At 36.9% G+C, this 13,929-nt stretch overlaps 2 protein-coding genes across 7 annotated transcripts in view; one reads left to right on the forward strand and one right to left on the reverse strand.

Annotated features, from left to right (window-relative positions):
- Window positions 1-16: 16 nt before the first annotated feature.
- Window positions 17-4,907, reverse strand: LOC149678537 (alpha-aspartyl dipeptidase). The gene is made up of 8 exons (XM_089836466.1): window positions 4,681-4,907; window positions 4,526-4,617; window positions 3,152-3,226; window positions 2,899-2,978; window positions 1,426-1,599; window positions 1,284-1,343; window positions 251-333; window positions 17-175 (listed from the first exon to the last, which is right to left on the reverse strand). The coding sequence occupies exons 1-8, from the start codon at window positions 4,773-4,775 to the stop codon at window positions 112-114; spliced, it is 723 nt and encodes a 240-aa protein (XP_089692592.1). The 5' UTR covers window positions 4,776-4,907; the 3' UTR covers window positions 17-111.
- Window positions 4,908-5,759: 852 nt separating this feature from the next.
- Window positions 5,760-13,929, forward strand: part of NFAT (nuclear factor of activated T cells 3) — a 33,374-nt gene continuing 25,204 nt past the window's right edge. For 5 of the 6 annotated variants that reach the window (XM_089836467.1, XM_089836471.1, XM_089836473.1 and 2 more), the window contains exons 1-3: window positions 5,760-5,917; window positions 11,654-11,732; window positions 12,530-12,601. Coding sequence is in view for 1 of the 6 variants with exons in the window: in XM_089836472.1 (XP_089692598.1) it covers window positions 12,583-12,601 (19 nt within the window). In the remaining 5 variants the exon portion in view is untranslated. Of the gene's footprint in view, window positions 5,918-10,430; window positions 10,740-11,653; window positions 11,733-12,529; window positions 12,602-13,929 lie in introns of those variants that run through there. The other variant, XM_089836469.1, reaches the window with a different exon arrangement.

Below are 13,929 nucleotides of genomic sequence, written 5' to 3' on the forward strand. Positions count from 1 at the left end.
AAGAACAAACAACAACAACAACTTATAATTGATTTTATTTATTTATGTTTAAGTTATGATCTTGTACAGTAAAAATATAGTTGAATTTATTTCATTGCATGTTCCAGGAATCTATTCGGCTTGAAGGAGAAAACTAACATCAGAGCCGACACCATACTCTACCGGTTCCTTGTTTCTAAAACCCCGTAAATACATAAACTCGTCATTAACAATTGGTATATCAATTGTAAATAGAATAAGTATAACTAACATGACAAACAACTTGGCGCCTTTTATTCCCGTTAAAACTGCTTTATTGTCATCAACAACCAATATACATCCTTCTCTCATTGCCTATATTTGAAAGAAAAGGCACTTAAGTACATGGATATAATTAAAGCAAAACGAGGGTCACGTGGTTCCCCTACAAGGTGACTTTCCTTATGAACTAGCTCCAGGTTTAGCTTGGCGAAGGCTAGTGGGCGGGATTTAAAAGTGCACTTATAAATCCCGCCCACAAATGCCTCCAACCTTCGCCAAGTCAAAAATGGGTCTGGAGTTCGTAAGGAAAGTCGCCTTGTAGGGGAGCCACTTGACCCGTGCTTGGCTTTAATAGCGTATTCCATTTACTGCACCAATTTTCATTCACAGTGCGTTCAGTGCAAGATCTGTATACATACATGGCTAATTACTAAAAAAAATTAATGTTAAACCAGTTCTGGAAATTATGTGAATAATATTTCTAGAACAAAGTGCAATTAACGATCATGGCACGCTCTGTAGGATTTTAAGATGTAACACAGCAAATTGCCAGCAATCTCAGAACACGTAAATGGAATACGCCATATTACAGGGTTGCCACGGAATTTTCAGAACCAAATTCCCTGACTTTTTGCAGGTTTTCCCCTGACCTTTTTAGGCCGAAAGTGTAAATTTTTACAGAACGTTTAAAGTTATTATAAAGAAATAAACTCTCTACATTAAGTTTTCCAATGTATTTGTTGCACCAAAATGATTAAGCAACATTTTTTAAAGGCATTTACTTCTAGACATTTTTTAAGGATTTCTCTAGAGTTCACTCTGTGTTAAGAAGAGAGGATGAGGAGAAACTTTCATTACTCTTTCAATAAAGACCCATCACCCAGAAATTTCACCCACTAAAATCAAATTCCCTGACTTTGCTGAAATTTTTAAAATTCCCTGAGCTTTTCGGCCCATTTTCAAATTCCCTGACTATTCCAGTTTTTCCCTGACCCGTGGCAACCCTGAATTCATAATCTACATTGATTACTATAATCACGTACCAAAACTGGAGGCATTCCAGGAATATCATGATATTCCTTTATTCGATCATCTCTGGTTTCCTAAAAATTTCGGGTCGAGTAACTTTTTAAAGAGTGTATCAACATATTTTCTAATAAATTACGGCTTATCAGATATACTCACACCCATGTGTGTACTATTGGGATCAGTGTCTATGTAATGAGGATTTATATTAAATGGTACAAGTCCTAACGCCGTAAAGGATGGAGGGTATTCGATTGGCATATCATTTGTTGTACAAATTGTGACAGTTGCCATATTAGTTCCTGCACTCGCTCCCATATAAGGAATTCCATCCTTAAGGATTGACAATTTTGAAACATCTTTTAATTACATTAACATCATAATGTGGATTTTATTAATTAAAGGGACTGTGAAGAAAGCTGCAGCGCGTGGATTGGAAATATTTCACAGGAATGCAATCAAGAAGAGGCGTGGTTTAAAGAAACCATTCAACTCAAGGGGCTCAAGCAAGTCTCGGCTGTGGTTTAGTTTAGTTATAACAAATGCCACTAGATGCCCGCCCCATGTCGAGGGGTGAAGTTGACTGTCCCACTAAGCTTAGCAAAGGCTAGTTTTAGCTCCGCCCTCAAAATTAATGAGTTATTATTGGTTCCTGCCTTTTGGCAAGGTAAAATTAGTGTGTAGAAGATTAGCCAGTATGTTAGAGGCGACACAGGAGCCAGCATTTGCTTTAGCAAGTCTCGGCTGTGGTTAATTTAGGGAAATACCACTAGATACTCCCATAGTCGAGTGGTGGAGTTGATTAGCCCGCTAAGCTTAGCAAACTCTTGCTTTAGCTCCGCCCACGTGGACGAGTCGTGATTGGTTCCTGACTTTAGGCAAGGTTAAATTGGTGAGTAGAAGATTAGCCATTATGTTAGAGGCGACACAGGAGCCAGCATTTGCTTTAAAGTTAGTCACGGTTGTGGTTTAGTTTAGGGAAATGCCGTTAGATACTGCCATAGTCGAGGGGTGGAGTTGATTAGCCCGCTAAGCTTAGCAAAGGCTGGTTTTAGCTCCGCCCTCGACATTTTGGTTCCTGACTTTAAGCAAGGTAAAATTGGTGTGTAGAAGATTAGCCAGTATATTAGAGGCGCCAAAGCAGCCAGCATTTGCTTTTAAGCAAGTCTCGGCTGTGGTTTAGTTTAGGGAAATGCCGCTAGATGCTCCCATAGTAGAGGGGTATAGTTGAATGTCCCACTAAGCTTAGCAAAGGCTAGTTTTAGCTCCGGCCTCGACATTAACGAGTTCTGATTGGCTCCTGCCTTTAGCTAGGTACAATAGGTGTGTAGAAGATCAGCCATGTAGCATTTGCTTTCAGACAAGGCTTGAAGCCCACATTTCCTAAAGTGTCTGTTTCTGTAAAATGATAAGCTAACTTCTTTGAACCACACCACTAATTGATCACGTGTGATGTATTTCAAATATAATTCAGCCCCCTTATTTCCTGTTAGAATTGGGAAATGGCATAAAGAAAACTATATTGATTTAAATTGTACTACTTTTCATAGTACAGAACTTCTCATAGTGCCATCTTTCACCTATAATGTCTTACTGGCTCTATTAGCAATGCCATTTTACGTTCCTCATTACCTTCAAAACTCTGGATCGTATAGCCTCGAGTAATTCCAACTCGTACAAAGACTTAAGCAATTTGAAAGTATTTCCCCCTCCTGCAAGCAAAGATTAAAACCAGATATACTTTGAAGAAAATTTAGCGGAACAACAAATTTCTGCATTTTGCATGTTGAATTTGAAAATTTAAGAAAATTGGCCCAGGCATTATGTGTAATGGTTTTTACTAAACAAACCAAGGAAGTATTTTAGTTTGTGCTTATTATATTACCAATAAAAATTGCTTCGGCTTTTTGCACAGCTTCAACAGGGTCATGGGATTCGTGAATACTTTGAACTTTTAAGTCTGCAATAGAAACATTGAATGGAGAATTATTTTATATCCAACAAGGAAACATTGAAAGCAGATGTTTCACGTGAACAGAAATTTTTGATATATGCTGTGCATAATAAGAATTGGCCTCTTACTATACCCGTAATGTTAAAATATTGGGGCATTATTTTAAGGCCGACAGCAGCGCCATCTAACAGAAGGGATTTTCAAAATAAATAGGCCAATTCAGAAATTAGAAACAGAGAAACCAACACACAGGGCGAGAACCAACGCCAGAAGGAGCCAGAGTTCACAACATGAGGGAGGCTAACCAACTCGCACTACCCCTGGCGGAGCTTTTTGGCAAGAGGGAGAATACCCCAATGTCGTCCCTGTATGTTGGCTTCTCTTTTTAGTAATTTCCGGATTGGTCTTTAGCACTATGAATGCAATCTTAATTAAAAAAAAAGGCGCCAGGTAAACTGCAATTGCTCCTATAAAACTTGAAACCACATTTTTTAAGCGCCATCTTAGGACAAACCAAGGTAGAACCGGAGCCTCCGAAATGAACTAGGCCCATGAGTGTCGCGAAGCAGAATATTTTTTTAACCAATTTAGTTCGCCGTGGTTTTACGCTTGGGGGCGCTTATATTACCGTAAAATAAACAAAGTTCAACCCCGTGACCCTGTCGACTGCTTAAGTATTTGGGCCAAGGTCGCGGATTGTAAGTATACGTTTTTATTACTCTTACTGAATTATTTTAATTGAAATAATTTATTTTGTTGTCATCAATACAATCTAACCGAAAGATTCAATAAAAAGCGAATAGCCCCAAAAACATTTACGTTAATTTTAGGATGAAACTTTTCTCTATCATAAAAATTTTATGACTGACCCCTAAAATATCAACGATAATTTAAGGAAGACCCCTGTCACAACGGTAATATAAGCGCCATCTCGTACACATATATGGTGAAAATATTTTCCTTAACAAACTGGATATTTCCCCACATAAAATTTGACATGCATGGGCCTACTTCATTTCGGAGGCTCCGGTAGAACATAATTTATTTCGTCTGTTAATTAAGTGCTTTTTAACAAAACAAAGTAATATAAAAAATATTTCTTAGATAGCCACTAGATGGCGTTACTACTCAGCAAAGACTTAAATTTATAGATGGCCAACACACATGGAGGATTCATACCATTACACCAGAAGACCACGCTACCTGGCGGACAAAAGCAGACGGATTTCTGTCCTCCAGGTAGCCAGACCTACTGGTGTAAATGGTATGAATCCTCCATGTCTGTTAACTATCCATAACAATTACCTAGTTTTGCCAAACCATCTCTGGCCTTTTTAGCATAGGCATCATGATCCCTCAAGGCATAAGGAATGAAAAGAACTTTCTTCACATCGTATCTTTTAAATTTTAAATAAAAGTTCAAGAATAATGTTGATGTAAACTTAAAATATGTTACCCACTTAAGAAAGAACGCCTTGACTAGATGTGAGCAATATTCAAGATAAGACCCACCATGCTGCGTTGAATTTGAAAGTAGAAGCAATTTTCTAGGCATTTTTATTTAAACAATAAGTTTTGAAAGACGTATATAAAAATCAACTTGTTAAATTTCAATAGAGCCTAAAAGATTGGGCTGTTTAGCCGCTTTAAAATCAACAGCTACGAAGAACCAACTCCCGCAAACCAAAAAAGATCTTGCTAAAAACCAAAACTTAAAATTTACAACACGTGACGTCATGAGAGGTGAAGAAGGAACATAGCCCACTCGATCACGCGCATAGCGACGGAAGCTGCTCGCTCGTGTAATTCAATTCATGAAGTATATTTTACATGAATACCTCAGTTTTTGGATCTTCTAAGTATTAATGATACTACTATTCTTAAAAACCATCCACTCATTATCAACTTGACACTTCACCATTTTATCTGACCTACTCCGATTTGCTTACGATCCCCATTCACATAATTTATTTTCAAAAGCTCCCGGAGCAGTTGGAGTAACTCAAACACAAAGTTACAAACCCACTGCTACTCTGCTAGGTCAATTATCTCAGAGCAGCATGGAGTAAGAAAATAGTAGCTCTATAAGAGTAACATCCCAATGTAAAACCGATTTCACTCCAAGATATACTCCCAGCCAGTGTGGGAAATATGGCGGTGGCACAGGGCAAATGTCTAATTAAAAAATTGCCTGGACCAGTTTAAAAATGATATCGGAGGGGAGGGGGGTCAGTGGTCCACTTGACCACTAATAAAATTCAAGGGTAGCCAGAGTCCAGACATTATCTCAGCTATTTTAATAATCCACTTCTTTAGTTTAGCAGACGACGTGCCTGGTCAATGGTCATGGACCAGTTTATTTACTCCAGACCAGGGGGTCGCTGGTCCAGTTTTAAAATAAATCCTTATTTCCCACCCTGCTCCCAGCAATAACCATGAGGTTCAGTCATAGCAAACTCAATCACGCCTTACCAGTTTTGCCTAGTGTGTAGTCGTTAGAATTTGTAGTCTTTGGAATATTTCCCACTTCTAAATTGTAAACATCTTTCAGGGCCATTCTTGAATTTGTCGTGCATAGCCAAAAGTAAAGAGCGCCGCGAGTAGGTTACGACTTACAAACTAGATCTACATGGTCCAAAAATAGTGTTTTCGCTTTGTGATTCCGGAGGCATTGGAGGAAATACGACTGATTTAAAGGTAAACCATGTTTCTTTTTAAATATATTGAAAATAAGACCCTTTGTTGTTACTGTAAGTCGATTAAGCAAAGTTCGTAGTACAGTACAAATATCCAAATTGCGGTATTCCAAGAATGCATTAGTAAATAGATAGTGTTTATATCATGTGGTTATTAAAGGTCCATCTGATTTGAGGGGCAGTTAGCTAGCTCTCTTCTTTATCAACAAAGTAAACTGAGCAAAATGTTTACTGTAATTGCAGCTCTACTGCAATTTAAAATACTAAGCTCTGAAGTGATAGTGTAGGATAATTATTTTAACCTTTAGTTATTTAAATTAAGTATTTCTGTAAAAATACCTTGCACTAACAGAGGGGAAGTGTAAGCTCATGTGCTATGTTACTGGTCACTGTTGTGTATATTTGAATGCATAGAAATGGTTTTACCAACCAATGAGTGCAATACTAGGTAAGAGTTAGAAAATTATGATGTAGCAAGATGTGGATGATTGTTCAAATTGCAATTAATCTGCGTGTTATACTTTATACACTCCAAATGTAATTGATCTGCACATCACTTACGTTCTAAAATGTACACAAACCAATTTTATCTTATACATCTTCGAGATAATGACCACAAGCTCTAGAGGGTCAATTTGCAATTATTGCGCTTGTACTAAATTCCAATCATTTTCTGTGAATTTGTAATTAGAGATGTGAAATTGAGTCCATTTATTACTAAAAGGCAGTAAACTTAGCTGCTAATTGATTTGTCTGACACTTATTTAGATTTTTCTGGCACAGATAACCAAATAGTTGCTTTCATTACTTTTTAAAGCTGCCGTTATCATACGGGTATTTTTATTTACTCGAGCTTAGTATGCTTTCAAATCACTATCAATGTGTAAAAACTAGAGGTGTAAATTTAAAATTTTAATATAGGTCAAAGATAGCAATGATTTATAATGTACAGAAAAGGGTGAAAATTAGCGCATCTAAATCAAAACATGATAAAATAACTCTCATCTAAGTGTAAAGTTATCAATAGGTTCAGTTGGGGTGATGTAGATTAAAAACAAATTTGTGTTTCTTGGCCTTCTCTTTTATATAAGGGACACTGATAGTATGCCATTCCCTTGTGCCTTAAAACACGCTAGCAAAGTCGTCAGTAGCTGCAGGTGTTCAGATTTCAATTAAAAGCACTTGTATTTCTTGGCCTTATATTTATGTATGGGGCAATGATTTATAGTTCAATGAAAAACGTATTTTATTTTTTGGCCTTCTGTTTCATGGATGGGGCAATGATTCAGGTTCTGCCTTAAAACAGGCTAGCTATGAAGTCGTCAGTGGTTTCATGTGTTGAGATTTCAATAAAAACACTTGCATTTCTTGGCCTTATATTTATGTATGGGGCAATGAATTTTAGTTCAATGAAAACATCTTTTATTTTTTTATTGGCCCTTTCTTTCATGGATGGGGCAATGATTTAGGGTTCAAGGACGATATTGTCCTGGCCTTTTCTTTATATATGGGGTAATGATACATGACGTCAACCTGCAGCTGTTACCGCGTGAATTTCACCTTTTATAAAGGACTGCAGTCCCTTTGGGGAAACCCAGGTGTTTTCTTGATATTGGGATTTTCTTAAACAGTGTTTGTATTCATACAAAGAATTTAGGGTGGTCAACATATTTCAATGACCACTTGTTTTTCTAAAAAAAGAAAGTATTCTACTTGAGCCACAATAACAATTGTTCAGCACATTTTGGTGAAACCCCTGGTTTAGCAAATAAAAAATAGCACCCAAGAAAACGTGTCCTTTCTGTTCAAAATCCATTTAAAGTGAAAAATATTCATAGATGTCGCTAGGGAGGTAAATAGCGCCCCCAATACTAAAGGGAGGGTGAAATGGAAAATAAAGTGATATTTTTTTATCGATTCTTCTACTTATTTATAAGACCAGGGATAGATTTAATTTTAGAAGTAGGAATGGAGAATAGTTTAATTTGGGCGCGCGTCAGAGTCCCGGACCCCCTTCCAAGGGACGGAGGGGGGGGGTATGAATGAAGAGGCGTGTCAAAGCGACAGAGGTAAAATAAAAAATACGCATATTTCGCCGTCCCCGTCAGCAACGTCATCAAAACGTAGTTAATGTTGGCCAATGAGAAAATTTAAACTTTTCGTTACGTGTTGGGCTCTATACTGGGTGGTCTAGGAGTCGGACTGAAGTAAATACTAACCGCACTCCATTCCTGCTTCTAAAATTAAATATATCCCTGATAAGACCAATCTGCGTAGTGAAACATCTCCGAATGATTTTAAAATTCAAATTAGGTTGAGATTTTATGGATAATTTGAAATAAGCACCTCCGACCAATCGCCTTCTTGTTAACAAAATTGCCGTGGCACTAAGATTAAAAGTGCATGGGCTTTACTGGACACATGTCCAGTTTAGAAAAAAGAATCCTTATTTCTCAGCCTGTCTAGGCGAATACTGAACTTCCTCCACTACCACAGGGTTCATACAAACCTGGAAAAATCAGGGAAATAAATAGTTGACAAAAACCTCAGGGAAATTTCCTATTTTTAGTGAAAATCAGGGAAATTTGCGTCAAACAGGGGCGGGCCGAGTAATTGATCAAAATGTTCGTGATCATTCCCTCCATAGGATTAACATTACACTATACTTTGGAGGCTCATAACTCTGGTTATATTAGAGATACGGGGATGTCCTTTGATTATGTAATAGTCCTATTTGCCCCCCCTTCCCCCCCTTCGCTAACATTGGCTCCATAGGATACTCCATATACGGGAAAAACCTGGGAAACTCAGGGAAGTATGTGGGGGAAAAAACCTGCATGGAAATTTCAGGGAAATTTGTTTTCCAAAAGTTGTATGAACCCTGTACCAGTTTGTTATACAAGTCAGTAAATTAAGTCTGTTACCAGGTACGGTAATTCTTTTTTTGCGACAAGTGCTTCGATTTCCTTTGTTTGTTGTAAGATAAGCGTCTGTTAACAAAGCCAAAATTCAAATGTCTAGCAACAGTTATATTTTGGTTTATTTTTGGTCCTGAACTTAGATAGACATTCTTTCTCTCTCTCTCTAGTTTAAGCACTTTTGGACCCCTTGCCCCCCCCCCTAGACTTTGCAATGACGTTTCTGTCCTAACACGGGCTTTAAAAGCCAAGTCTTAATTTAAATCCACGGCGATTGTTGATTGATTATTTGCAGACTGCCTGTATTTGACCTCCAATAGGTACTTAACAATATGTTTCTAGAAACATTTCATGCCTTTATCGCCATATTTCTCAATTTCGTAAATCCGTTTTTTTCTTATTTTTGATTGGTAAATGACAAAAATAACCAACAAAATTTGTTTTTCTAACAAATTGCACCAAAATTGGAAACTTTGAGCAAAAAAATCACGTGTTTATGTGAAATATTAAGTTTATTGGAGATACAGGTATAACGAACCATTGATAGCTTAACCCTAGATGATATACTTGTGCTATCTCAATGAGAATCAGTAGCTCCTATGGTTAAAGCATTGGGACGGTCACCCAAGGTCAGTGGTTCAAATATACACTGGGTTGACCTTAAAAGAATGGCCTTTTTCTAAATATAAAAGGGAGAATATTGAAAATATAATGATCTCTTATTACAAAATAATTAGCATTGCGCCGTCATTGGTTTAGTGGCGTCTGCTAAATCGAACCTCTTACGTGCGTGATTGAGTCTGCTATGCCCTACCTTTCCCTTGCCTCTCTCAGCCTGTGAGAATTCAACCAATCCCGTTAATTAATTTTGACTTCAGGGTTTTGTAAATTAAACTGCTATGAAGTTATCCATGTTAAACAACTCTTGATTCGAGTATTGAGTATGGTTAAAATTAACACATAATTTGGTTTGATTGAAGTGGGGAAGATAAGTAAATATTTTGGGCCAATTCTTATAGCAGCATTATGTTACTAGTTTGCTCCAAAGCTCCCTTTTTTTAAACTGTTTACAATAAGTTTGTCCAGGAAAGGATAGTAAGCGATATACATTGTACAAGTATGATAGTTCCAGAAGAGGGTGCGGGTTGCACATTGATATGACGTGAATAGTACATTCGCAATGCACTGTTATAAACAAATCGTAATCCTCTCCCTTTCAAAATCACCAATCCCTATTTCACTCTCCCTTTAAAGAGAACGAATACAACAACAACAACAACTACATCTTCTTCAGACCAAGTGAAACTAATAGTCCAGTGTTAAGTGTACATCAAGCAATGTGGCCAAAAATTTAGTCTGGTCGTAGCTAGTTGTTGGTATACCTAATGGCATGTTTTAGATATAAGGGATTAGTATAACATAAACAATTGAAATAACCGTCGAAAGTACAAGGCGAAGACTCCTATTTCCAGGATTCGCGAAAGTTCGGAAAGCGCGAACAAAGGTTTCTGATAACATTAAGCACCACTCTGTGGCGTTACTAGCACTTGGTCTTTGTCAACAAAACTGTTCAAAAAATATTTATGCTTTTGTATGTATGCATGCAAAAGAGCAAACGTTACAAAAAGATCGGATTTAGTTCAAACAGGATCATTGCAAATTTTGTGACCCAAGTAAATGGTACGCGCCTAGTTAAAAAAATTCGTTCACGATTATAACTGCCAGGTTTCTATGTTAATTTTACCTGTGCACTGCCTGAATTAAGTGTTGGTGGGGATTACCACTAACTAGTAAAGCTGTGGTTGACGTGTTTACTGCCGTCATCGTGTAATGACTGAAAAAACGGGGATTGTAATTTTTCATAGAATTACAATGGAAATTCAAATTGACTTAGTTTAAAATAAGGTGCGTCCATTTTAATTATTATTATACGCTTTGCTTGACTTCTTCTCTGAATTGTCTTTCTGCCAAGCCATTTTTTCTATTCATTTCTTGCGCATGTTCAGATTTCATGACAATACATATCTTAACAAGATAAACGGTAAACTATTTGCAATTTTCTGTTAATTTACAACGAATCTGATCCAAAACCTGTTTTGTTAATTGCTTGGACCAGTTTTTAAGGTTATAAAATCGGAGTTACTGGTCCTTGGGACCAGTTCATTAATTGCAAATCTTTGGGAAAACTAATTTACATCGAATTGGCACAATTCATTTGATCTAAAACGTGTTCATTAATTGCTTGGGCCAGTTTTTAAATTCATAAAGTGCGGTTACTTGTCCTTGGTACCACTTTATTAATTGCAAATCTATGGGAAAACTAATTTACATCGAATTAGCACACTTCATCTGATCCAAAACCTGTTTATTAATTGCTTGGACCAGTTTTTAAATCCATAAAATCGGGGTTACTGGTCCTGGGGACCAGTTTTTAATTGCGAATCTATAAGAAAACTAACGGGCAACAAGTCCGGATACCAGTTTAATATTTTGGACACTAGGGGGTCACTAGTCCCAGGAACTAATTTAAAAATATATTCCGATTTCCCACACTCATCCACTGAATCGTAACACGCTTAGTCACGTGACATTTCCCAATCACTACTACAGAAAATAGTAACACTACTTCAAAATATAGTTCTTGACATGTTACGTACCTACATAACGCATTGTACGTCCCTTTAAAGGTTGTCGCGATATAGTTCTTGAACCGTTTTATCTGTAACACTCTACGATTTGATTTTTGACTATTTATATAATCACACGCGTAGATATAAAACATAAATAAATAAATGCCTTGCCATTTCATTTTTCTTTAGAGTGATCATCGTGATTGATAGCAAGAAGGCACACCGTATCTTTGGTGAAAACATGGGATAAAAGATGATATCATGAATGGTAAGTAGTTACATTTCACGCTCTTAACTTCTTTAAAATGCCTGGGTTCTCGGACAATAATTACACAGTAATTTGGTGTCCGGAAGAACCGTAAAAACCTATTTTAGAGTAAACAAATAATTAAAGGGTCTGTAACTCACTTTGCGTTAAGGATTTTCGTCGTGAATCAGTGTTTAGTGGCGTTTGTGTTAGGTAGAGAGTTGATGTTTGAATCGGAGCCTCCGAGATGAACTAGGCCCATGCATGTCAAATTTTATGTGGGGAAATATCCAGTTTGTCAAGGAAAATATTTTCACCATATATGTGTACGAGATGGCGCTCATATTACCGTTGTGACAGGGGTCTTCCTTAAATTATAGTTGATACTTTAGGGGTCAGTCATAAAATTTTTATGATAGAGAAAAGTTTCATCCTAAAATTAACGTAAATGTTTTTGGGGCTATTCACTTTTTATTGAATCTTTCGGTTAGATTGTATTGATGACAACAAATTAAATTATTTCAATTAAAATAATTCAGTAAGAGTAATAAAAACGTATACTTACAATCCGCGACCTTGGCCCAAATACTTAAGCAGTCGACAGGGTCACGGGGTTGAACTACGTTTATTTTACGGTCGTGTCAGCGCCCCCAAGCGGGAAAACAACGGCGAACTAAATTGGTTAAAAAAATATTCTGGCTTCTTGACACGCATGGGCCTAGTTCATTTCGGAGGCTCCGATTCGTTAAAAATTTATTTTATTGAAATTGTTTTTCACTTTTTTTGTGTATGTAATGTTTTTGGGTTTTTTTTTTCAGTGCGTAATTGACAAGTAATATAATTTTTCAAACTGGAGTAAAAACGGAAATACATGCCTTCTTCTAAGTCGCGTAAGTCATATTTTTTATAGTTAAATTTTTAAGGTGTCTTAAGTCGTTTCTTACGAGCCACGAAAGTGAAGTTTTTTAACTGAAGTAACAAAATCTAATTTTAATCAAAAATTTCCGGTGAAATAGCAAAATATGCTACAAAATCGTAAAATGTTTGACGAATTTTGACCAAATCATAAATGGTGAAATCACTAAATCGTCCGAAGGGTAGGGTCGCGCGCGAGGTACACTGGGAGATTTTCATTGCCACAGACTACCCGTCATTATTTCCGTTTTGAAGTAATTATCTCATATAATGCTTTGTTGGGAAGATCAAAATTATTTACGTCAACGCTCTGATGTACTCTTTTGCTTTACTACCTAAAGAATTTAGAAAAGTTTTGCTAGAAGAGAGTCATATTTGTTTGTTGCTCAAAGTTCATTTCGTGTCAACCAGTCTTGATTTCTACTTGCGCATCAGACGAGGTTTGAAGTTCATTTCAAAATGGCAACCCGTCTTAATCTGCTTCCACGTCATTGAAATGGCATTTAACTTAAGTTGCATGGCGGCTATTAATAATGTCACGCTTTTGCGCTAATCTTTTAAGTTTTTACCAAAAGTTCATAGATTAAAACAAAAAGTATACTTCATTGAAGCTTGAGAAATCGGGAACTTCCTCCAAGTTATAATCGGAATAGTGTCGACCCCCCCCCCCTTGCGTATGATTACCTTCACGACTGTAGCACATGAAGCATGCCTCAATATAGAAGCCAAGAATTAACGCTTGGATCGCGACCATTGAGTACTATTTTCCAAAACAGCTCATTTCTTATTGGTTCGATCGTGTAGGGGTTTAGGGAAAGGTCGTTTGCATCGATCATTTTACAAGGGGAATTATGAACGAAGTACTCTTTTTGGTTTTATCTATGAAGTTTTGATATTATTTTGTGCTTGTTATGCCTGCATTTTTGTATCGTTAATATTCATTGTTGAATACGACCCCTTATCATTAGGTTATTCTATTTTGTTCGTTGCCCATTTGTAAAGCTGCCCAGTCCACCTCTCTGACGCGATTTCGCATAATCAAAATTTGGTGTAGGACCCCACCCACCCACCTTTGAGAGCGGGTCTTTTTTTAACGATGAGGAAGAAGGGAAATAAGCCTGTTAAGCGGTTGCTCATGAATAAACCAAGTAAGATTTTTTTATTATTTTTTTATATACATAGTCTGCAAACTATGTATATAACCGTTAAAGGGTCATTCCAAGCAAATATCCTAATTTATGCATGTTAACTAAATTTCGCTATAGACTTCATTTGTTTCACCGCGTCTGCTTAGTTCAGTTCA

The sequence above is a fragment of the Phalangium opilio genome, unplaced genomic scaffold (assembly GCF_054372755.1).
Source record: "Phalangium opilio isolate 3A_F unplaced genomic scaffold, DU_Popi_V2 ptg000042l_1, whole genome shotgun sequence".
NCBI lineage: Eukaryota > Metazoa > Arthropoda > Arachnida > Opiliones > Phalangiidae > Phalangium > Phalangium opilio.